This window comes from Physeter macrocephalus, chromosome 18, assembly GCF_002837175.3.
Source record: "Physeter macrocephalus isolate SW-GA chromosome 18, ASM283717v5, whole genome shotgun sequence".
NCBI classification, from domain to species: Eukaryota; Metazoa; Chordata; class Mammalia; order Artiodactyla; family Physeteridae; genus Physeter; species Physeter macrocephalus.
In genome coordinates this window covers 91959639-91985828 of record NC_041231.1, presented here as the reverse complement: position 1 = coordinate 91985828, position 26190 = coordinate 91959639, and the positions used below count along the sequence as shown (strand labels likewise).

The following is a 26190-nucleotide window of genomic DNA, read 5'->3' as shown; positions in this document are numbered from 1 at the left end:
TTATTTACATAGGCAAGACTTCTTAAATTAGAATCATAGTGAAACATGATTTTTTTTTGGACTTTTGGATATTCGCAGTTAATTTATGTAGACTTGAACAGAATGGAAATCTATAAAATACTGCCTTTTTTTCCTTAATCTTTATTTTATATTGGAGTATAGCTGACTAACAATGTTGTATTAGTTTCAAGAGTACAGCAAAGTGATTCAGTTATACATATACATGTATCTGTTCTTTTTCAAATTCTTTTCCCATTTAGGTTATTCCAGAATATTGAGCAGAATTCCTTGTGCCTTGTTTTTAAAGTTAGGTCTCGGGACTTCCCTGGTGGTCCAGTGGTTAAGACTTCATCTTCCAATGCAGGGAGTGTGGGTTCGATTCCTGGTCGGGGAGCTAAGATCCCACATGCCTCGTGGCCAAAAAAAACCCCAAAACATAAAAAACAGAAGCAATATTGTAACAAATTCAATAAAGACTTTAAAAATGGTCCACATCAAAAAAATCTTTTTAAAAAATAAATAAATAAAGTTAGGTCTCTTCCCTTCTATTGTGGAGAAGGTCTTTTTTTTCCTCCACTTTAATACACTGGCTTATTTCCATTTTGGGGATATTTAGTTTTTATATATCATGATAATCACTGTTTTGATAATTTGAACACACACACCCCCCACACACACACACACATTTTATTTTGTAGAGAGTATATTTGTTATCAAATACAAGGAAGAACTAGTTCCAGTTTGTAATGATTATGAATTTTTCATAGATTTGATTTAATTACCTAATTCTATTTGGAAATTTCAATTCGTATTATTATTTTTCTACCCTCTCTTCATTAACTTCTAAAAGTGAATGCATAAAAAAGTAGGTGTTTTGAAGAAAACCAGAAGACTTGATTTATAAAACCAAAGGCTTGATTTAAAGAGTGTGATATGATTTTCAACCTGGCTAGGTATTATTTAAGGTTTTTTTCTGACCTACTTTTTCTCTTTTAGTAGCACGGTGATACATCACCTCAGAAATGCCTGCTGGATCTACTCAAACATTTGTTCTATAAGGAAATTGAAGAATCATCATTTACTGATATATTTGATGATTTTCCAAAAAGATAATGCAAGCAAACACACAGAGTAATCGTTTATTTTTGATAAAAATTTTCTCAAAGCCTAGCAACCTAACCAGAAATGTTGCATAAACCAATATGCAAAATGACATTTTAAAATGTATTCTGTAGTATTTTAGCTGATATTTTTATATATGTTTCTTTAAGATAGTTGGATGTAAGCTTTTCTCGTTTCATAGACGGCAAGAGTGAGTAGCTTGTCCAAACCAAAGTCAGAATCTCACTTGAACTCAACCTGTTTTGTTGTCACCCCTTGATACTCTGTCTAGTCTGTCAACTAAATAAAGAAATGTCACTTAGAAGATAGGAGCAGCCAGTGTTGCAAGCACAGGACAGCAGAACAAAATGAGAGATGAAGATTCAAGGGGCAAGCACACAGTATGCAAGGCGAGGGCAGTGTACTGGGGAAAGAGTAAGATGAGAGAGAAAAGGAAACCGTCATGAAATTACATTTCTTATCATCATTCTAAACTATATGACAGTGGTTACATATATATTTAAGGATTTTTAATAATATAAAATTCTTCCACAAAGCACCATGCCTATTTTTCTTTATAAATCCTTCACCATTTATGTTGTGATTGCACTGATAGTGGAAAAGACATCATTGTGCTGTTAATATGGATGTGCCCTGTGTAGATTTTGAACTCAAATAATGAAGAGGAGGCCACACTTTTTAGCTTTTTAAAAAAACTTGGTTTTATTGTTAATTTTAAGTTGTATATAAGGGTTTTTAATTGAAAGAAAGGAGGGATCACATTGTCAAAGATGATCTTGTTAAAAGTCACTGCAGAAGGAATTAATCTGATTGAAAATGGTACCCAAAAAAGTTTCCAACCCAGGACCGCTTCCAGACAATAACTTACTCACTTGTACACCATCTGGGCCTCTGTAGTTATAACGGTGGTATCACTATCACCGACAATGCATTTTCATGTAGCAGTGGTCACTTTCTTAAGGAATGGCACCTGCTCTCATTTAAGTGAACTGGCTGTGTTTGCATCTGACCGAGGACCCCAGAGGACCTACCCAAGCACGTGAGAGCTCAGCTCTGGTCTCCAACCAGGTTCCCTTTTCTTTCTGTAATGCCGGGGTCACTAGCAGAGCACACAGCTTAGGGAGTGATTCCAGCCTGTCACATTTTTCTGAATTTTTACCCAAACAACATTTCGACTCAAAAAGTGTGAGAAGAGTGCTGTCACGATTAGTTTTAAAAGTTTATAAACTTATTTGCCAGTATCCGTATTATCTTTTAACCTAGGACACAGCAAGTGATAGACTCATTAGCAGGGAAGTAACTTACCTGCTGTTGGCATGGCGCTGCTCTGCTTTCCTCACCTCCTTTCAGGGTGAGCAAAGCCCTCAATATCTTTGCAAAGAGCGTCTGGGATTTTCAAAGACAGAGAAGGAAGTAAGGTGGTTGGGTGGGGGGCATGATGGGAAGGGGAAGAAAGAGAGAGAGAATGAGACCATAATAGAAATATGACCCAAAACAGGCTTATAAAATAAATTGCCCTGATTCAACAATTCATTATTATGGGTTTGCTTGTTAATAGTCAGATGTTTCCTTCATTTATCAGTCTGAGGCCTTATTTAACCTCAAGACTAATGCTAACCAAAGTCACATGCTGAACATGAAGATGCCTAGTTAGGAGCAAGTAGTTTCGGGAAGGGAGGGCATCCTCCCCCCCGCCCCGTGTTTGCTAGGAAATGCTGGGCACGGGGATATTTTAATAATTAGCCTTAAATTTATTTTATATTTCTTGCCTACCGGCTTTCTGGCAAGCTGAAGAATTTGGAAGTAATTGTTTATTCATAATAATACATCTTTGTTTTTTGTTTTTGTTTTGTTTTTTTGCGTTACGCGGGCCTCTCACTGTTGTGGCCTCTCCCGTTGCGGAGCACAGGCTCCGGACGCGCAGGCTCAGCGGCCATGGCTCACGGGCCCAGCCGCTCCGCGGCATGTGGGATCCTCCCGGACCGGGGCACGAACCCGTGTCCCCTGCATCGGCAGGCAGACTCTCAACCACTGCGCCACCAGGGAAGCCCATCTTTGTATTTTTAAAAAATCATAAATAAAATTTTTCTGAATGAATATTGTAAGCTATTAACTATCACCTCCATAAAAAGGAAATCACTCAGCTTCACCATTATGCACTATGTGACTTTGGCTAAGAGCACCAAAGTGGGCCGTATTTTCCTTGTCTGTAGAGAAAGGATAATGTCAATACCTACCCTAGAGGGTGTGTGGTGGAGAAATCCGGTACGCCATTGCATCGCTGGAACAGAAGGAGTGGGGGGCGCATTGCTTGTGTTCTTGGTCGTGGTAGGTGCTAGAAGTAAGTAGAGAAATAATACAAAGCAGAGAACTCAAGGTGACTATTTTGAGAAAAGATCTCAATAATTTTCCATCTTTCTCTACTGGTTAGTGAATGATAATACTGAAAATTTCTCTAACATTTCCCATCTTTTTCTGCTTTACTCTGTTGTGTGCTAATTACAGCACCTCTTATTTCCTTCTTTTTTCTTTTTTTTTCTTTTTGCGGTATGCGGGCCTCTCACTGTTGTGGCCTCTCCCGTTGCGGAGCACAGGCTCCGGACGCGCAGGCTCAGCGGCCATGGCTCACGGGCCCAGCCGCTCCGCGGCATGTGGGATCTTCCCGGACCGGGGCACGAACCCGCGTCCCCTGCATTGGCAGGCGGACTCTCAACCGCTGCGCCACCAGGGAAACCCCAGCACCTCTTATTTTCTTATAACTCTTCTTAAGGGCCTTGTTTTGTGCTGTCTTCCAGACCCACAAATTAAGTAGCAGAGAGATGGTGCAGCATTGTAGACTGCAGAGAACACTTGGGCTAGGAAGCTTGGCGCCTGGGAGCTGTATCTAACTCACTGTTAACCTTGAGCAAGTTACTTAAATTCTTTGTGTTTCTTGGTCTCTGAGTTAGAAACAACAAATGTATACCTGAAAATGAAAAATAGGGAACTGTTATCAACATCCCTCACCAGAGTGGTACATTTGTTACAAGTTATAAGGGAGATACATGGGAAGTCTCTGGATCCGCCTCTCAATTTTGCTATGAACATAAAACTGCTCTAAAAAAATAGTCTCTAATAAAAATAAATAAATAAGGAACTATGTGAAGTAAGATTATTACAGCTGCTATTTGTTATGAAGGTGGTAACAGAAAAATGCGTTTCTTCTATGTCCCTTGGAATAAATTCGAGAAGTAAATCCTTTGAGAATAACCTCACTGATGATTTAATTCCAGTTTACAAAAATATAAAAAAACAGATATAAAAAAAAGATATAAAAAACAGTGTGGAACAAAATAATTTAAATTACGGTTACAATCTACTGAAGGAACTATCCATGTCTTATTATAAACACATTTATAGTCTAGGGTCATAATTTAAATATTCAGGTCTTTTTTTTTTTTTACATACACGGTTATTGAAACATAAAAGCAAAATTTTAAAAAATTTTTAAATTTTAAAAATTTTTAAATTTTTAAAAAGTACCAGTGCGTGACAATCTAATTGCAAAAATATAACTATGTACTTGTTAAAAGAGCTGGTTCTTTCATTCATTCATTCATTCAACATTTATTGAGCACCTGCAGTGAACCAAGCATGGTGTTGGCACTAGAGATACAGCTGCAAATAAATGAAACAAAATCTCTGATCTCATAAAATGTAGAATCTTGTGAACTTGCATCTAGGTTATTTATTTCCCTTAAAAATTTTTTAAGGTATCAGCTTGCTCAAGGTAAGTAGGATATTTTGCCCTGCTGTAGTGCTATATGTATGTACTGTTCGTAAACTTCCCACTGTCCTGTGTACTGTTTCGTAACAGAGAATTGTTTATTATTATGATTCTGATATGTTAATGAAGAGGTACTCATTTGCAAATAACTTTAATATGTAATTAAGATCTGGCAGTTCTCTTAAGAATAAAAACAGTTAAAATGCATAGTCACTGGCCTGCTGTATTAAATATGCAATTGCAAGACATTAAGTAAGGCATATCCTATTTATCACTTTTAATGAATCTTTCACCCTAGTCCCAGTGTAAGCCCTTGATGGTATTCCTGTTATCCCACCCATATGCTTCTAAAGGCATTAACTGTTCATGGGTCTGTGCATGCCCCAGTATAAAATCAAAATCTTTAGGGTGGGGCTTCCCTGGTGGCGCAGTGGTTGAGAGCCCGCCTGCCGATGCAGGGGATACGGGTTCGTGCCCGGGTCCGGGAAGATCCCACGTGCCGCGGAGCGGCTGGGCCCGTGAGCCATGGCCGCTGAGCCTGCGCGTCCGGAGCCTGTGCTCCGCAGCCGGCGCCTCCGGAGCCTGGGCGCGGCACGGGGAGGGGCCACAACAGTGAGAGGCCCTCGTAACGCAGAAAAAAAAAAAAAAAAAAAAATCTTTAGGGTGTTTTTGATCACATATAAGCAAGCTTAAAAAAAAAAAAAATTATCACTACCATATCCTCATTAAGATGATGGGCCCCTGACCATATCCTGATGTTTGCTTAGCAATCTGAAATTCATGTATGCAGAAGGAATTTTTCTTATCCTTTTGAAAGAAGAATGATGAATATTTATACGGCCTTAACTCTTTCAGGCAGGCACAGGATCATGTTTTAGAAGTGACAAGAAGCTGCTCAGGTTGGGTTTGTTTGTTTGTTTTTTTTAAGCATAATTCATCTTTCCAATAGCTACTGAAAAAATGAACTGTGGGTTTATCAATAATGGAAAATTATGCTCCTTTCTTCCCATTAAATATGCTTTGTCTTACCTCTCTGAAATCCTTTTGAGTCATGGCTTTGAAAAGGGAGCACAAGAGTTATCTCTGCTTTTTGGGCAGGATTCCTCAAGAGAAACGACAGCAGGCCTGGCAAGACAGCTGACCTGGGCTCCTTAAGGCCCAGGTCCCGCAGCCTTCTGCTTTGTCAGCCTGTTTAGCAACAGTCTGTATACATTAAATAATCCTGCATCCATATGGTGTTGCTCTCTAAAACCTACGCCTATTCTGAAGCAGTAATTGGGTAGAGCCCCAAGATAGTTTTCTACTTAGATTTTTCTCTTGACTCCTTCAATCAAGATATCCAGCAGTAACGTTGAACTCGTGAATGTGTTTCAGCTCACAGAGCTACCTTCTATAGTAAATGAAAGATGCATGAAATTTGGGAATATACTCCTGGCGGTAACAGGAGTACTCTCAGCTGTAATGCCAACAGTAATCCAACTTTTCCAGCACATATACTGACTTCCAAAAGCTAGGTCATTAATCTGAAGACAACTCAAGATTCAAGCCAGGTAATTATTTTAATTGTTTCTTCCAGACAGGTAAACCGAATCCCCAAAATGTTACTCCCATTCATTCTTCCACTCTGCCTTGCCTTTGGCAAATGTTAATCCCAGGCTATGTGTCAGCTCTGGAAGTGAAAGGAAGGAATACTGGTGATGAGACTAGTGCCAAGCTGTGCGGCAAGGGCCAGCCCCTGGCTGTGTCCATGGGACACTACTGTTGCTGCCACCACACCCACTGCCGGCAGAAGCTCCCTTCCCACCGTGCACCCTTAGCCTTCACTGCAGGACGGACACCTTGCTGGCCCTGCCTCCTGCATGGATATGTGAGCCGGAAGTGGCCTTTCAGGCTACTGGTTTCAACCCCCTTCCCCCTTTTTTAAGATGAGGAAACTGAGGCCCCAAAGTGAAATTATTTGTTTGGAGTCAGACAGCTAGTTAGTGGCTGTTGTCAGTTTGATGTCTGTGTGTCTCGGCGTGTTCCTCCTTGGGTTAATCCTGAATGGGACTCTCTGCACTTCCTGGACTTGGGTGACTGTTTCCTTTCCCATGTTAGGGAAGTTTTCAGCTATTATCTCAGGCCCTTTCTCTCTCCCTTCTCCTTCTGGGACCCCTGTAATGTGAATGTTGGTATGTTTGATGTTGTCCCAGACGTCTCTTAAACTGTCCTCATTTCTTTCCCTTCTTTTTTCTTTATTCTGTTCCACAGCAGTGATTTCCACCGTTCTGCCTTCCAGCTCACTGATCTGTTCTTCTGCCTCGTTTATTCTGCTGTTGATTCCTTCCTAGTGTGTTTTTCATTTCAGTTATTGTATTCTTCAGCTCTGTTTGGTTGTTCTTTGTATTTTCTAACTCTTTGTTGAAAACGTCTTGTGACTTCTCACTCTGTGCATCCATTCTTTTCCTGAGTTCTTGGATCATCTTTACGATCATTACTGTGAACTCTTTCTTGGGTGGATTGCCTATCTCCACTTCACTAAGTTGTTCTTCTGGGGTTTTATCTTGTTCCTTCGTCTGGAGAATGAAAGGCTTCTTGACTCCCTGGTTAGTACTTTTCAAGCTCTTCTCTTCTTGGCCAGGGTTCTGTCTTAAAAGAGAAGGAAATTGTACCAATGTACCCAGATACCTTTGTAAGATGTCAGACCAGTAGACTCAGACTGTGGTGATTACCAGAGATCTAGTTACTGACTGGGAATTAAAATACCAAATGTTGTACTTTGAAAGATAAAGCAGGATAGACTTCATAATAACGTTTTGTGTTTGAATACTACTTTTTGGCAAGACTTTAAGGTGGAAATAGGCAAGAAGTTAAAAAACAAAAACAGTGTGATCTATTAAACAGGAGAAGTGGGAGAGAGGATTTTTAAAAATTCACTCTTCCTAAAGGGTGGAAGGTGGAAACCAGCTCTTGAATGTTGAGTAGTTCACCAGAGAGAGGATGGCCTTTTAATATTTAAGTGACTTCTCAAGTTTTATTTTAACTGTGTGCTGCCATGTGCAGATTGTGCATAGCATCAAAATGTCTCGCCCCACGTCTGCTGCCTATGATATGAATGACCTGAATATTCTCAAGGTCTCTCAGTTCCTGCAAGGCAGCGACTTTGCAGCAGTGTGGACAATCCAGGCGCACTACATAGGTTCAGTAGGCTTTCCCAGCTACTCAGTGCGTTGGCTCAGTTTTTGCTCTTGAGTCTCTCTAACGATTGCAGAGGTTCCTGTCCACCCCTGTGATCAACAGCTTTTCCTAGGGCAACTCACAGACATGGCAGTATTTGGGTTTAAGTAGACTCTGTAATATTGTGTTTGGCAGGAGAGACCCTTAAAAAACAAAAATCAAAGAAGCCCTCATAACTAGATTCCTTTTTGAAAGGTTACTGATCAAAAAATATAGCTCAGAACTGGAAATTGTTTGGTCTAAATAAATGCATCCTTTTCTCTCTCCTCCCCACTCAATCCTTCCCCCAAAGTGGATTGATATGAAAAAGTACATAGGATTACTTGAAGCTTTCATCTTTCTTAGTGATCACCCTGGAAGAATATTTTTTTATCCTTGGTTTAAGTAGAATCTTTTATTCTTGGTTTAAATTTATACAACAACTACCCATGTGTTCACCTGCAACCTCAATTTCCTTGTGTTAAATTTCATATATTTTCTCAGTTGTCTGTCATCAAGAGGGGATGGGGAGAGAGGACAGGTCTGAAGCAGACTGCTCTCATTTAAATTCCATGATGTATGTATGCGTGTGTGCGCGTGCGCGCGCGCGTTCCTGCAGACGCTCACGTGCATGCGCACATACTCAGGGCTAATTACTGGTTGCGATAAATTTGGTCGAATTTCAATTTAGCTTCATTAACTCTGAGACAAGGTAGTAATATCAAAGGGGGAAAACAGAATAAGTGAAGAGAAACAAATAGATCATTTTCTTTAAATAAAGATATTTTAGGGGGAACTGGTATTCATTTTTTAGGTCATCATTGCTATTTCTCAATATTATAGACCTATAAACCGCATAGTAGGACTTGGTGTGCTTGAAGAAGCTACATTTTCCCAGCAGGAGAGGAAAGCAGAATAAAGCATTGAGACGCAGGTGCACAGTAATACAAGTGGGCTCTTTCCCTGCAGCCCCGATGCTTGGCCAAGAAAGCAGAAGCTCTCAAGCCCAGCTCTCAGGGTCTCCCAGAGCTAAGCCAAGAAGCACAGGGGTTGGGCGGGCGGCGGGGTGGGGGGGAGCAGGAGAGAATAATTGTTATTCAGTCTTCTTTAATGAGATGTATTGCCCGCTGCTGAAAGACCGTGGCGATGTCTTTTGTTATGCTAATTGGGCACCATTAGAGCTTGGCTGTCTTTGATTTCTGCTTAATCCATTCTGCTTCCTCTGCCTCCATCCCGACTGGCAAATGGTTGAAAGATGGTGGGTGTACTGCACGTGTTATTTATTGCTCACATCTATGCTGAGTTCTCTGGTAATAGGGTTGGTAACAAAAGATTTATCTTACCTAAGGCGGTACATATTTTGGACGTTCATTTTGGCTTTTTAAAAAATGAAGTTGAGAATGGTCTGTTTCTGCCTTTTAAGTTCAAACATCATTTGCTTTTGCAGCCACACAAAATGGGAAATGACAGATTGGGAAATTTAGATGGCCTCTCTTTGGTTGCCTGGATTACCCGAAAAACAATAAGCAAGTTGATCATGCCTTAAGCTTTTGGAGAGGCTAGGATCGACAAGAAAAATGGAAACAAGATTAATTTAAAGGTCAAAAAGAGAACTTTAGCAGTTCAAAATTTCTGCCTTTAACAATTTATAGATATGTATGCATTCTTTCCTAAAATTAAAGCATTGCATTTACATGATTAGTGCAAATTTAAGGGTATTTGTGGTGAGTTTAAAAAAAATTTTTTTAATGATCAATCTGGTCCTTAAAATAGTGAAAGGGAGGATTTCTGTTAAATTTTTTTAAACTACCTAATAATGTTTTAGGGCAGTGCTGTCCAGTGGAAATGAACCACAAATGTTATTTTAGATTTTCTGGTAGCGACGCTAAAAAAAGTAAAAAACAGTTGAAATTAATTTTAATATATATTTTATTTATATATCAAAAATATCATCATTTTGTTGACCTACAAGAAATAGGCTGCCATTTGTTTCTCCAATAAAAATGGGTTTCTGACGGATCAACAGAGAATTGCAGTTTGGGGTCTACAACCACAGTGAGCCACATGCAAGTCCCCACACAACAAGGAGAGGAGAGCTCTTTTAAAGAGGGGAAAAGGAACTTAGGATGGGTATAGTGAGCAAAGAGTTCACTGGAGGAATTGAGAGTTCAAAGCACTATTGTGACTTTTCATTGGCTGAGTTGTTTTGGTCTCTCATTAGCAGAGCTCTTGCCAGGAAAGAAGAAAAAGTCTTTCTTCCTCTTGGGCTCTGCAATCCTCGTTAAGCACAGGACTTCCCCTTCTGGCCTGCCGACTCTAATTTCATTGAGGTTTCTGTTGATTAATTTTTACAATTTCAACATGTGTATAGTCAATATAAAAGTAATGAGCTAGTTTACACTCCTATGTTAAGTTTTTTGAAATCTGGTAAGTTTTTTACACTGGTGTGTGTTTCACAGCACATCTCAATTTGGATTTGCCATATTTCAGGTGCTCCACAGCCACTTGTGGCCGGTGGCCACTGCAATAGATGGTGCAGCTTTAGATTAATTCATTAATTTACCACATGCCTAAAAGCAACTGTCAGGATAAAATCCATTTTTAAAGTTACGGGTCTTCATTGCTGTGCACGGCTTTTTCTAGTTGCGGCGAGCAGGGGCTACTCTTTGTTGCAGTGCATGAGCTTCTCATTGTGGTGGCTTCTCGTTGCAGAGCTTAGGCTCTCGGCGCGGGCTCAGAAGTTGTGGCTCACGGGCTCTAGAGCACAGGCTCAGTAGTTGTGGCACACGGGCTCAGTTGCTCCGTGGCATGTGGGATCTTCCCGGACCAGGGCACGAACCTGTGTCCCCTGCATTGGCAGGTGGATTCTTAACCACTGTGCTATCAGGAAAGCCCTTGAACTAAATGATCCTTTAATTCCACTACCCACGCAGCTCTGAATTCATTATTCAAAAAATTCACATTTAGAGCCTGAGTATGCTAGAACCTGTCCATCTTCTCCTATAAATTAGTATTTGAAAAGAAGCCTTCTTTCCCCCCAAAGAAAATTAGGTGTCCTGTATACCACACCCACACCTTTTCTCTCCAAATGTCTGAATCTTTCTTTGAATTCTTCCAAGTCTTGTATTGTTTTGATAAAGTATTTGGTAGTATAGGAGACTGAAGGTGCCTGGTGCTCAGTGCTTTTGGAATGAGGGCTTTGGGCAACTGTGAGGTGAGTTGGCAAGTAATTACTGCACATTACTAGATTACATGAACACTAAATCTCTCTCTAAAACTCAGCTGCCTGTCTGAGTGTGTAGTTTGGATTATTTATTGTGTCATCAGTGAAAATTCTAAAGACACTTTCCAAGAAGGTAGTCTGTTCAATAGTTCTAAGATAAAAGGATGGTCACCTCTGTGCCTATGTGAAACGCTTGTCAAAGAAAACTGGCCCAGACTTGCTGAGTAATGATTGATAGGGACCAATGGGAAAAGATCAGGAAGGTAGAAGCAAATGGAGATAATTGTTCAATCTTGGAAGTGAAATTTTAATTAAAAAAAGGGTTCCACATACATATCCCATGTTGGCCCCACTTGGTCATCCCATTAACAAGATCTCATGAATAGATATGACTGGCAACATCTGGTTTTAGGGCTTTTGGTAGTTTTAAATGTTGAGCAGTTTCCTATACTGCCTGGGCATTGTAGAGCTTGCCTAGTGTGGGAAAAAATAGAGGTAACATACTTGTGCCGAGTCTGTGATAAGGAAAGGCAACTTGTTTGAGTTTGTTAAGAGAATGTTCTAGAATACCAAAAATGTACAGGCAGGTAATTAAAACTTGGCTGGTTTTCAAATTGGAAGTTCAGTCAGCGCTCAGGTACAGATCTCTAATGCTGCAAAGGGATCAGGTCAGCATTTGTCATGTAAGTATTTGCTGTCTAGAATGACTTTTACCAGATCAGTAAAGCACTGTTTCTGTACTGTTATTGTTGGCTGTCAACCAGCAGAAGAAAATGGCTTTGTTATTAAGAATGGCATTTGCCTCCAACTGGGAAGAGACTCCCTTGGGTTGCCTTTCTGTTACTGGGGTGGGCACATGGCTAGAAGAAAACCAGCCAACAGTTGAAGACAAAAGCACAAGGGCCATTGTTAGAAGAAATTTCATAGTCTGATTTGCTTCAACAGAACCACCTTGGGTCTGGTCTTTGTAACTTTCATCATTGCTTTGGGAGGAGGGACTTTCAAAAATCCCAACTGTTTTTCAGTTTTTCTTTGGTGTTTAGGTTATTTCTGAAATGTGAAGAAGGGATAATAAAGCCACTAAGATACTCATGGCAATTACTAGATAAACATAAACACTTTAGAGGTATGGATATTCTACCTCAAAGGAACATTCTTTTCCTTTTGAACACGTTTAATTCTAATAATAATTATAGCTAAAGAATATGTGTTTCTTCACACAGAGGATAGTGTTTTTTAAAAAATCTAATAGAATGTATTTCCTGTCATTGTTTAAGAGTCAGATACAAGTCCAGCCCCTTTCACAATGAACTGTCCCACATCTTCTCTCAGGAATCCTTAAGTAGACCAGTAAACTGATGGCAAGCATTTTGAATACGATGGACTTAGAGGCTCATTACTTGTTTTCTATGCTATCATCATTTTTGACACACATTCCTGTGTCATGACCCTATTTCATTATAGAATAGCATTGTGGAGTAAGGATGATATTAAATTTTAATGTTATTGCTATTATTACTGTTGACTATTTTTAGCGTTAAGTATGCCTGCTTCTTTAATTCCAGCTTCTGCAGGGCCAGAAAACAGAAGTGTGCATAAACAGTCAGGAAAATTACTGTATACCGTGGAGACCCAGCCTCACATGTTCTGCCTGTTGTGAATGATGAATCAAAATGGAAAGGTTATCATTTTCATTAGCTAGGAAAGAACAAGACCATACTTTTCTCCAAGTGTAATTACAGTGGTTCACTGGCAACATTACACTGCAGTAATTAGTCTAAAGGTGTATGTGAGGGCAGGCTTTTGCATAGACACTAGAAATATTATTTCACAGTTTAAGGTCACAGCCTTGTGTTTAACATGTTCCAGGCAGCTTAGGGAAAAAAAAAAAAAAAAAAACTAATTTGACTGGAGGTAAAGAAAGACATTTGACATTTCCCAGAGTCATGCATTCAGAAACCAGTCAGGTAGAAAAATTGTATTTTATTATCTACAATAAAAAAAAAAAAAATACTTAGCTGCAGAAGTAGCATGTCAGAATATTGTATAGGATAAACATAGATAAAATTTAAGTTTATTAGGGATGTGCTGTAAATAATTATGAGAGCTTTTGATATGTGTGTTTTAATCTGCATTTTTCCACCTAAGGCAATTGGACAGAAAAATTAATTGCTAGAAACTTTTCAGGGGAAGCAAAATAATTCCTCTACCTTCTTATAACTGTTTTCAAGAATAAATATTTCTCTTACACAGGTCTTCTAATATATATCTGTCCTTTGTGAACGTTTTTTGGATACTCTGAGTGGTTATATTGAATTAATTAAAATCTCTCTAACCTAACCCTTCAGAGTAAAGTGAATTGCAGTTATTTTCTAAAGCCACACCTCAGGCTTTCTGTTTAAGTAAAACAAAAGTGAGAAGAAGGGGAAAAAAAAAAAAAACTAGTTAAAAGTAAGATTTACATAAAGTTTATACTTTAAAGCCATATATGAGTTTAAAGGAAACTCTGCTTCTTCTAGTTCAAGGACTACTTATACAAGTAACATTTCTTACTGGGTTAAAGGTAAAAGCCCAAGGACTCTTAATGTCTTTGTTAAATTTCAGTATTATCTGCCTGTCTTGAAGCAATTCTTTTTAGTTTCTCTCTTTAAATCCTTAAATAGCCATACAGCATATTGTTTGTTTTAGGACAAATGGAAAAATAGAATGTGCTTGAATGAACATTCATTCAGCAACCAAAGTGTGTTGGAAACCACTGCTTTTTTAATGCAAGTGTGTGTTTTCTGTGTGTTATCTGGCCATATGGTTAGAACTGATGTTTCTCACCACTTCAGACACTTGGGAAATTTGAAGCATAGATGTGACACAAATAACACAGCCAGCTGATTATGTAATGTACTGTAAAATCTACCCCCAAATTGAATTTTAAAAAAACATTGCTTTTTGTTTGTCACAGATGTTTCTCTGCTCAAGCAAAAGCCATGCACTGCAGAATCAGAACCATGATGTTGTATGTTTTCTGCAGCTAGCAATTAAATAGGAGACCTCAAGTAGCAGGAATGCTTCCAAGACTTCTTTCTGCCACTGAGCAAATCACCGCATCTTGCTGGACCTCAGTTTCCTCTCTGTGAAATCAGAGATTGCTAAGCCCCCTTCATGTTCTTACCTTCTTCGTCTATTTAGGGGAATAGGGTCTTTCTTTTCTCCCTTTGTGGTTAAAAAAAAAAAAAAGCATAAGAGGTTTTCTCATATCTTTTCAACAAAGCCTAGAAAGTTCTACTACACTCCTTTCAGAGTGGGGGCCATAGTTCCCATCACCTCTGTGAGATCAGCGGTAATGCAGGAACCTGTGGACTTTTTCTGTACCTTCTCTTCCTTCAGTGACCCAATCTGTGAAATGGAGGGAAAGTTTTTACAAGACTATTTCTATAGTTCATTTTTCATAAAATGTATTTATGAAGTCAGGTTAAAATGTTCTAAGTGAAGTTCTGCACGTCCTTGGAAAAGCCACTGTCTTCACTGACATCTGAATAAATTGCAGAGTACATCTAGGTTGTTACAGTAGGTGCCAGGACTGACAGCCACTTTGAAAAGTCCTGACAAATATCCTGAAAGTCAAACTTTGTAAATGGAAACTGAGTTTCCTATAAAAGTGCAGGGAGTTGTATTCCCAGCCCTAGTTCTTTTTTTTTTTTTTTTTAAATAAATTTATTTATTTATTTATTTATTTTTGGCTGCGTTGGGTCTTCGTTGCTGATCACGGCTTTCTCTAGTTGTGGCGAGCAGGGGCTACTTTCGTTGTGGTGTGCGAGCTTCTCATTGCGGTGGCTTCTCTTGCTGCGGAGCACAGGCTCTAGGCACGCGGGCTCAGTAGTTGCAGCGCACGGGCTTAGTTACTCCGCGGCATGTGGGATCTTCCTGGATCAGGGATTGAACCTGTGTCCCCTGCATTGGCAGGCGGATTCTTAACCACTGTGCCACCAGGGAAGTCCCCCAGCCCTAGTTCTTAAACTCTAAAATACTCTAGAAATCAAAGAAGCAGTTTATTTAATCAGCTATAAATTATATACCAATAAATTTATTTATTTATTTTTGGCTGCGTTGGGTCTTCGTTGCTGATCACGGCTTTCTCTAGTTGTGGCGAGCAGGGGCTACTTTCGTTGTGGTGTGCGAGCTTCTCATTGCGGTGGCTTCTCTTGCTGCGGAGCACAGGCTCTAGGCACGCGGGCTCAGTAGTTGCAGCGCACGGGCTTAGTTACTCCGCGGCATGTGGGATCTTCCTGGATCAGGGATTGAACCTGTGTCCCCTGCATTGGCAGGCGGATTCTTAACCACTGTGCCACCAGGGAAGTCCCCCAGCCCTAGTTCTTAAACTCTAAAATACTCTAGAAATCAAAGAAGCAGTTTATTTAATCAGCTATAAATTATATACCTATAAAGAAAATCAGAAGGAAAAGAGGTTATTTTAAAAAGGGCTTTGTTGGGAAGATTTTGACAGGATTCTTCGGGTTCAGGTCACTGAATAGCTTTATGAAAAACTTTGTAAATGTTTCTTTGGTGGGTATTAAGATCACATTGTTACTTTAAGTGCAGCAAGAAAGTACCTGTAATTTGCAGAGGGCTCTAAGCATACATTTACTGTGAAAAAAGAGACAGCCTGGATTTAGAGTACATATTTCCTTCATCTGAAACCTTGTGAGCAGACCAAATCTACCATGAATGATGACTGAGAATTTTGGAACTGAAAGGTCCTCTAAAAATCAGAATCTACTTCCTCTTCAGCCCTGTTCACCTCTCCCCAGCTCCACGTCACTTCTTCCAAACTCTCATTTTTGTCTATGAGGAAAGCAAAGTCCCAAAATGTAGCCAAATCTCTTTTACCTTAAAAATAATCTACCCTTGGGCTTCCCTGGTGGCGCAGTGGTTGAGAATCTGCCTGCCGATGCAGGGGACACGGGTTCGTGCCCGGTCTGGGAAGATCCCACATGCCGCAGAACGGCTGGGCCCGTGAGCCATGGCCACTGAGCTTGTGCGTCAGGAGCCTGTGCCCCGTAACGGGAAAGGCCACAACAGTGAAAGGCCCGGGTACCACAAAAAAAAAAAAAAAAAAATCTACCCAGACCCATGTCCTCTCACCCTACTGTCCAGTTTGAATATGTGGCATTTGATGGTGTTGAATAAACTTTCTTCCTCTTTCTCTCCCCTGGGCTCTGCTAGAACTGTGCATTCCTGCTTCTGACCGTTCCTTCTCCCTCCAAATAACTTCCCCCTTTCTTCCTGTCCTTGAAAGTTCCAGTTATCTTAAAATCACCCTCCAGACTGACCGACCATTCTTTGGGTTTACAATTCCACTTGCATCTTAATCATCCCTGCTGAACAGCCATATTGTGCTACCAGTCACAAAGCTTATGGAAACCATTATTTTCAACCTCCTCTACATTCTCAAAATATAGATGTTTGTGTGTGTGTATGTATACAAATATATATATTCTGTAAACTCAGGAGTTTGTTCATTTTTTAAATTACTCAGGCAATCTTGTTGTTAACTTCCTCTTCAAAGGGCTTGTCCTAAGCCAGTGATGTAACCTTGCATTCTTGCTGGAGGTTCCAGCTGTTCGGGAAGGTTCTGACAGGGATGGTGAGTAGCCCAGGAAGCCACCTTCTCAGCAGAATATCAGAATGTCAGCAGAGAGTAGATGTTGCAGAATCTCAGAGAAGACACAGCGTACACCCATCATTCTCGAAGACAAACTGGTCCCTCTACGGCAGTGGTCCCCAGCCCTTTTGGCACCAGGGCCCAGTTTTGTGGAAGACAGTTCTTCACGGATTGGGGGCGGTAATGCGAGCGATGAGGAGCTGCAGATGAAGCTTCACTCACTCGCCCACCGCTCACCTCCTGCTCTGCGGCCCTGTCCGTGGCCCAGGGGTTGGGGACCCCTGCTTTAGGGGATTAGCTCTGCCTTTAGCATAATAGAAAGCTGGGTGGTTGTAGTCTTAGTGGCCTAAGGGTAACTTGCCCTTTTTCTCCTGAAGCTCTGCTTTTTCCTCTGAGAACAGGACTTCCTTGCTGGATAGGAGAGGCATTCTTAGGTAAATCAGGATGATTATCCTAAATCTTGTTACATGGTCTTTAACCATACTGGGTTATCGTGTGGGGCTGGGGAGAAAACACTTGTAGAGTAAGGAGGTGGCTCATTTAGAAAAACATTTGAGGGCTTCCCTGGTGGCGCAGAGGTTGAGAGTCCGCCTGCCGATGCAGGGGACATGGGTTCGTGCCCTGGTCCGGGAGGATCCCACATGCCGCGGAGCGGCTGGGCCCGTGAGCCATGGCCGCTGAGCCTGCGCGTCCGGAGCCTGTGCTCCGCAACGGGAGAGGCCACAACAGTGAGAGGCCCGCGTAACGCAAAAAAAAAAAACAAAACATTTGAGGCTAATAATACGTTTGGCCCATAAGTTTCCTTATTGTCACCGAGGCAAAGTTGCCTCTTCCAGAGTTCCAGCTGAAACCCGCCCCCCCTTCCTTAACTTCCTTGTTGCTTTTAAGGTTATTTGAAACAGTTGATTCTCTTAAAGGTCATATTTGATAACTCACTTCATTGCAACTTCATTCTTAAAAACAAGTACTGTGTAGAGCGTTTACTATTTGTTTTGGTTGGGTTTTTTAGGGGTTGGGGATAGACTGCATCAGTTTCTCGTCAACATCCTATCTTGCTTATGCTCATTTTTGCTCAGTAGCCTCTGGGGAACTTTAAGAGCCTCACCAATGAAACAAAATCCATAGTTGAGGGGACCAAAAGGGTGATTGGAGAGGTGTTTGCCACTATAAATTATTGACCATAGCAATTTTCCTGAATCCCTTTGGCAAATAATAGTTAAATACTCACATACAAATAGTTCTCTGATGGTTGATCGAAAGCCCTGCCCTCTACTGTATAAACATAGCAAGTCTTTCTAACTCAATATGTATATATTACTGTCATCGTTATTCTCTCCAGATAAAATGGAATAGCCCAAAAATGATTACTACAACTGTCCACATTAATTCCAACAAGAGGGAAAAAGCGGCATACGTTTTCAGTGGCTCTGCTGTCTCGTATTGTTGTTAATTTCCTGAAAACTTAATGTTAGATGAAGTGTAATTGCAGATTTCCTTAAGAACCATTGACAGATACTTATCTTAAGTTATAAGCAACTCACACTGTGAAATGTGTGCAAACATTCTAAGTTTCCTTCCAGAAGAATATACTTCAGTGAAACCCAATATTCATCAGTCTTTTTTAATAAACAGGGCCATTAAAGCTCAAAGTAGAAGCTGGGAGTAGTTCTTTTGCTTCTCCTTGATCTTTAAAAGAGACAACAGTGTGGGAGCTTTTCACTGGTTTTCAAGGAGTGAACTAAGTTAAGTGTTTGATAAGTATCCTAGAGACCTTACAACCTTCGGCTAAGGGGGCTACATTTGAATGAGAGAGTGAAAAAGAACAAATTATGGTGTATTTAGGTATTGGCATTGTATAATGGACAGAAGAGTTTGGTGTTTTTGTTTTTTTCTTTTTGTTAGGTGGTCTACTTAGTGCAGCTGTGTTTATGTTTCCTAAGTGGTAACTGCCTGAACATGGTGACAAGTCCCTACATATGAGAATAGGGATTTCGTTTAAAAAATCTTGCCAATGTGCTTTAACATAGAGGGTTGTATTTATCAAGTAGCACTGGCAAAAATGATTCCAGGCACCATCATCCAATACAGCTGGTTTGCTAAATCAGACATTTTGACAATGTTGTAAAAAAAAAAAAAAAAATAGTAATGATACTTTAAATGTTGCATTTCACAGTAGAATAAAGTTGGAAATAGTAGACTATTTTAAAATGGTCACATTGCTTTAACCAACGTTTTGGCTGATTTAACTTCTTGGTTTTTAAAAATGCATGCTTAGATCGTAAATATAGATCCTGTAGAGAATTAACAGTCCCCTATTTTTGCTGTCTTTCTCTTAAAAAAATAAAATGAATATGGGGTCATGCCTGCAACAAAAAAGAGACAGTTGCCCATGACAGAGAAAACGTATATAACAAGTAAATAACTGAATTAATCAGTAATTTCAGAATTGCATGTAACATGTGAAATGTTTAGGTACAGGGACTTAATGACTAGTTTTGAAGGCATTTTCTTTAGTGTTACATCCCTCATAACTCAAATTAATGTTTATTACCACTTTCGTATTGCCAAAATATTTTCATGAATTTGGATTAGAAGCAGCTTGTTCTGGCTTGTTTTGCAACTTTGTTTCAAGAAAAACAAAGTGATATTTAGAAGATTTTTCTATGTCTTAGAAGCCTTAATTATCTAACTTACGTTGAAGAAGGAAATAAGATCAAGTTTTGTTTCATAGTTCTGTAAGAAAATAAGATTTTGTTCTACACTAATTTTATATTACTACATAGATAATGTCTTTCTGAACATTTGAATCAGTGATTCTTGTATTGGCTGTTAAGTAGCTAGCAATCTGGAGTCTACTTTAAATTCAAGAAGACACGACTTACTGGTCCATAACTATTTGGGTTGGCATTTATTTTGGATTCTCAGGTGTCTGCCCTGATCTCTCCTGTTTTTCTCCCCTTCTCTCCACAGATTGGTGAGAGACAAAAAGTGTTAGTCACAGAAGAATCTTTTGATTCCAAGTTTTATGTTGCACACAATCGATTCTATGAGCAGGTAAGAGATACTCCCATGTTCTTAGGGCTTCTCCAAAATGAGAAAGACTTCTAAAAGTAAATCAATTTAAGCGAAAGAGACTTAAAGCGGTGGGGGAGGTGTAGAATCTTGTTGCATCTTGTCGCAGGAAGGCTATTTTATAGCATCAAGCCAACCAGGCTAACATGGGGCTTATCTTTGTGGCTTAATCTCCAAAACATTCTATACAAAGGAATAAGTGTGTTTTAGTCCTCATTCATCTTTGACAGGACCAGCCTCTGGCTTTGCGGAGTTTGGAACAGGCAATTCTCACTGCCAGAATCCCCACAGCCTGGCAACGTGGAGGGGAAAGTTCTGTCCAGAAGACAGGAAGGATGTCTGTACCGGCGACATCAGCCTGGAAGGGCAGGGATTTCCTGTCCCTGTCGCAGCACTCACACAGGCTTTGGATTGGTTGGTCTGTTGGTTGGCTTTTTTAGTTTTGTTTAGTTTCAGGTGTTTTTTTTTGTTTGTTTTTTTGGTTTTTTTAACTTCCACATTGATAAAAAATGCTGGGGGCAAAGGGAAAAGAGTCTGTTTGTTGGACTCAACTCAAGTTGTGTGAACAACTCTGGAGACCAACATAAGAATCAAACCAACTTCACTATGAGAATTTTCTTCGAGGCCAACCTGAAGGGCTCCCCACTCCCTGCCCGTTAAAGTAGCGTGCTTTGCCCCACCAGCAGCCAGACTCCTTCTGTTTCAGCATTTGGGATTCCACTACCCCAGGTGGTAAAGCAATTCCAAAGCGATTGAAGAAAACAGTGCCTCCCTCAGGGGCCATGGACCCTGGGAAGGGCCAAGGAGGAGGTGTAATGTGCCCCTCCAGGTTAGAAACTCTCATAAGGGCATATAGGGATTTCATGGGTCGTCCCTGGATCGTATTCGCTTTTCTTAATATCAAGTGAGTTTTCCTACTTTTCTTTTTTTTTTTTTCCTACTCTCATCAAATGACAAGTGAAGTTTTTTTCTGTGGGTCATGGCTTGGGAAGGCTCTTCAGGCCAGCCTGGGCAAGTCACGTAAGGGATGGACAAGGGAAGCCGACTGCCCGTGTTAGAAAGCAGGGAAGCAGGAGCCGGAGGGGCCTCCCGCATGGATGTTCCATGTGGAATCATCTCAGACTGGGCACTGGGTCCTCAGGGAAAGTGGGGGAGCTTTTCGTGGCCCAGACTGAATGTGCCCTTTCGGTCCCCAGTAGAGACTAGAGTTGAGGATGGATTCCGAACACTCCGTGTCTGAGCTGAGTCTGTCTCTTCCCCGTTTTCCACCTCCGTAATTGACTCCAGAGAGCCATTTTCCTATTCAGGCCAAACTTCTGCTCAGCCCTCGGGAGGAGCTTGATTGTATTTTGGTTGCCTCTTTCCTCTCCTTTCCCTTGCCATCTGGGTTTTCGCCTCAGCAGGGAACTTTTTTCCCCTTCATTTTAAAGGCGATGGCATGCCTCATTAGCTGTTTCCTCCAATTTAAAGCAGTCGAGCTTTTTCCAATTATTAAAACCGGAGGGAAAAAAAAAACACTGAGCCCTTCATTCAGATCAAGGCAGCAGATCAAGGAGAGTTATTTTCCCCGAGAATAGTACCAGATCTCCCAGGGACAGTTTGCTCTAGAGATTTTCTTGTTTTATAAAAACTGATTTAAAAGGGCTTTCATACCCTGATACTGAAGCTTTTTTAGTCCATTAGCTTTTGCCATGAGTAATCCACCACCCAGGTGACCCTTCTTCCTATACTTTGATGAAGCAGTGTACTCAGTGGTCATAAAAAAATCAAACTCAGAAAGACCAAGATCCATTTTTGCCTCTCGGAGAAATTGGCTGTGGAACTTCTGGCTCTCATCTGATTTTTTTTTTTTTTTTTTTTTTTTTTTTGGTCTCTACAACCAAGCATATCAAAGATTTCATAGGAATTATTTTTCTAAAAAAAGATGACTTCCAGAAGATTGTATCTAGATATCAAAGTATTGCTGGATTAGAATTAGTCTATTTATTTTGGATTATGACTTGAAAAGATTGGCAAGTAGCTCCAGTACTGAAATAGAAGTGTGAGGGAGACATAATACATACAAACTACCTGTAAGTCCAAGAGGAGGGGAAACATTTGCTCGAGGTAAACAAGTACCTCTGTCAGTAATCTCTAGTGGAAAGGGACCATCTGACAGTTTCCTGTGAGCCAGCCAAAGTACCCTTCAGAGGAGCTGGTTCTACGTGGAGGTAGAACTAACAAATAACATGCTTTTCATAACAGAGCGAAAGAAATGAATGGCAGCCGTCAGTTAAAGGAGTCATTTAGCTCCAAACACCGAGGTTTGGAATATGAAAAGGTGGCTTTGAAATGTTCTTCCTCTTCCCCCAAAACACACACACACGTGCACTTGCACACACACATATGCACCCAAACATGCGGGCCTTTATTTGAAGTGGCTGCTCAAATCCTGACTCTGACAGCGAACTTGGAAGGTATTAAAAGTATAAGGCTTTCATCGGTGTTGTCCCAGTTTTCTTCGTTGCCTGGGACAGCCAAGAGTAGGATATCAAAGGCCTGTCCAAGAGTGACTGGCTGATGCCTCGGGCGGTTCCAGGCCTGCCTTCCACGTGCCCTAATACCACAGGCATCCCACAAGGAGAGAGCGCTGTCTATAGCCCCTTACCCCTCCCAGAAATGCCTTCCTTTCCTGCTAGACCCCCAGCTCCTTGAGCATCTGGAAGATAGAGCCCACTTAGGATGGGATCCCCAAAGAGAAAAAGGACATTAAGGGACAAGTGAGGAACTCTGAATAAAGTATGGACTTTAGTTAATAGTAATACACCAATATTGGCTCATTAATTGTGACACATGTATCATACCAACATAAGACGTTAATAAGAGGGACACGGCGTCTGGGCTATAACAACTCTCTGTGCTAGCTTATTAATTCTGTAAGTCTACAACTGTTCTAAGATAAAATTTTATTTTTAAAAATTAAGCCTTCTCTAATTTTTTTTAAGGTTTTAGTGCCAAAGAACCCCACATTCATGGGGAAAATGGTCGAAGTGAACGTTTATGAATCAGGAAAACATTTTATGAAAGGGCAGCCAGTTTCAGATGCCAAAGTATATGCGCCATCCATCAGCAAACCATTAGCAAAAGGAGAAATCTCAGGTTTAACAGAGGTGAGTAGAAGATGCTTTTCCTCTCTACGCTGCTAGTAAAACAGCAGCTCTGGAAGCACAGTGATTTCCCACCATGTTTCTGTTATCATTTATAGTTTCCTTTTTATGTATGCATGAGGCTTTAATCCTTTCTGACAGATTGAAATCTGAATTAGAAAGATGCATTTATGCTGATGCCTATAGCTTTGCTTCTCTGCCTGTGAAGGGAATAAGCTGTTTCTGCTTTCTAGGCTAGAAACAGAGGGCAAAAGCCATTATTTTCAGGTGAAAGATTTAACACGGAAGATGATCTGATCCAGAATGTTTCTGTGTCAGTAGATCCTCAGTGGAAGGGGGTAAGGAAAGGATAATTTTTGTGCTTTGCAAAGCTGTTTGTAATATAGTAAAAACCTACATACAGTTAAACAGGCATTAAACCATGTCAGTATATGTGGTCATGGTGCCTTTCTCTAGGGTGTTAGCTGAATATCTGCTTGAGTAATGTGGAGTGAAAATTAAACATTTTTTTCTTTCTATAAAAAAGTAACCTGACCCCTATTTTATACCTTGGTAAATATGGCTGTTTGCCAAGCTCCTCTCTCTTACATTTCATTGAGCTACAGCTGTAAAAGCTGATGGAGTGTGAAATGAAAATGTGTATCACATTTCTAAGCATCATTTGCTGTCCTTTCTTCAACACAATTGGGAAGTGCTCCCCCAAAAAATATATAGCGATGACTTAACATTCAGAACAATGATGAGTGATATTTATCTGGCTATGTAATTCCAAAATTGTTTTAATATATGTATTACCTTTTCCCTCAAAAGAAATGTCAAGGGCATATTAATTAAGCTTCAGGAATAATGACAAAGAAGTTCATATTATCTGTATTCTCACTTATTGTGGTGGTGGACTCTGGAATCCAAACGTGAGTGACACCTCTCATGAGCTTGACCAGGACATGTGAAGAATCCGTGTGCATAGCCATCTGACTGATTATGGAATGACATAGGCCAGCCTTTGTCAAAACCCTGCCAAGTGTGTCATCCTGCTCAACCAGGAGTGAACTCTCACACTTGATAAGCATAACCGTTAATGTTTGCTGTTGTTTAGAAAAAAATCATACAGCATACGTGGGGCTTTGGATGGATGGCCTGGAAGGAACAGTGTAATCCAGCATTTAAATTACATTGCTAGAGATTTGGCTTTTGACACGTTAACTACTACTTCAGAAATTTTTAAAGGAAGTGGCTTTTAAAAAATTTTTTCTGTTTTTCCTCACGGTGTGTTTTACAAGGTTATTTTAAATCGCCACAGTGAAGAGGATTTTTATGACAAATGGCAGTGGTGGGCAAATTATTATTTCAAGACCCTGCCTGCTTTAATTCCTTCATGTAAGCCTATTGGAAAGGGTGGTATATTTTTTTAACATCTTTATTGGAGTATGATTGCTTTACATTGGTGTGTTAGTTGCTGCTGTGTAACAAAGTGAATCAGCTATACGTATACATATATCCCCAAATCCCCTCCCCCTTGTGTCTCTCTCCCACCCTCCCTATCCCACCCCGCTAGGTGGACACAAAGCACCGAGCTGATCTCCCTGTGCTATGCAGCCGCTTCCCACTAGCTATATCTATTTTACATTTGGTAGTGTATATATGTCCATGCCACTCTCTCACTTTGTCCCAGCTTCCCCTTCCCCCTCCCTGTGTCCTCAAGTCCATTCTCTACGTCTGCGTTTTTATTCCTGTCCTGCCCCTAGGTTCTTCAGAACCATTTTTTTTTTTAGATTCCATATATATGTGTGAGCATACGGTATTTGTTTTTCTCTTTCTGACTCTGTATGACAGACTCTAGGTCCATCCAGAACAGGGTGGTATTTTAAAACATCACATTAATAATACACAAATAAGGAAAAGCAGTACCGTTTCACTGGTTCCTTAACTGTAATGTTGCTTTCTAAAGGGGCAGCCCCATTTCAATTCCATGGGGCAGCTTTTTCTGTTCTCCTCTGCCTCCCTCCAGCCTGGGAAATGGTGTCATCAGTTCTCCCAACAGCCCTCCTCCGAGCCGGGATGACCCAGAAGCCCAAGGTGAGACGAGGATAAAGGTCATGGGACTGCTGGCCCTTCTGTGCCTCTAGGAATTATAGTTCGATTGCATGCATGAGGCCAAAGGGTTAGGAATATTGATTTGGGCATTTACATTAAGGGAAACATCAGGCAAGTCCTTTATCACCATTTGAGACTTCATGTAAATTAATGAACATAGCTTTACGCTTCATTATTTGTCCGCTTTTAAAGATATGCCGGGCTTCCCTGGTGGCACAGTGGTTGAGAATCTGCCTGCCGATGCAGGGGACACGGGTTCGTGCCCCGGTCCGGGAAGATCCCACATGCCGCGGAGCGGCTGGGCCCGTGAGCCATGGCCACTGAGCCTGTGCGTCCGGAGCCTGTGCTCCGCAACAGGAGAGGCCACGACAGTGAGAGGCCCGCGTACCACCAAAAAAAAAAAAAAAAGATATGCCAAACTCGGGGTCAAAAATCCTTCCTTAATGAATTTGTCCTGGTGTTACAAATGTTTTTGCTAATGATATGAACCAAAATGAATTAACCTGGAGGAGAATAGCTTCCATTTTTATAGGATTTAGAAGTAGATGATAAGAGTTTATAATCCTGTCTCAGACATTTTGAGTCTTTGAGTACTGATAAAGGTGCTGGAACCCTTTAGTGAAAAAAATGGGCCTCACTCTGTGGATGAAGTGTGACCCTGGAAGCAGTTACACCTGAGTTTGCATCTGGAATTGCCAGTTTACCCCAGGCCTGTGACTCCTCCGAGCTTTAGTTTAGTCTGTTAAATGTGACAATAATGTCTGTTTCATAGGGTTGTTGAAAGGAATGTATTCAATAGTGTATGTAAACCACTTAAAACTATTCTGGGGATGTAGTAAATAGTTACTAAGTGGTTATTTTCCCTTTCCCCCAAATCTAGCTTCTCTAGAAAGAGCAGACTCTGCAGATGACCGTG

At 40.6% G+C, this 26190-nt stretch overlaps 1 protein-coding gene across 10 annotated transcripts in view; it reads left to right on the top strand.

Annotated features, from left to right (window-relative positions):
* Positions 1-26190, top strand: part of CDKAL1 (CDK5 regulatory subunit associated protein 1 like 1) — a 678378-nt gene that overhangs the window by 618779 nt on the left and 33409 nt on the right. For 8 of the 10 annotated variants that reach the window (XM_024121827.3, XM_024121823.3, XM_055079731.1 and 5 more), the window contains 2 exons: positions 19933-20016; positions 23019-23183. In XM_024121827.3, coding sequence (XP_023977595.1) covers positions 19933-20016; positions 23019-23183 — 249 coding nt within the window. Of the gene's footprint in view, positions 1-19932; positions 20017-23018; positions 23184-25188; positions 25257-26190 lie in introns of all 10 variants that reach the window. The other 2 variants (XM_028479372.2, XM_028479373.2) reach the window with 1 other exon arrangement.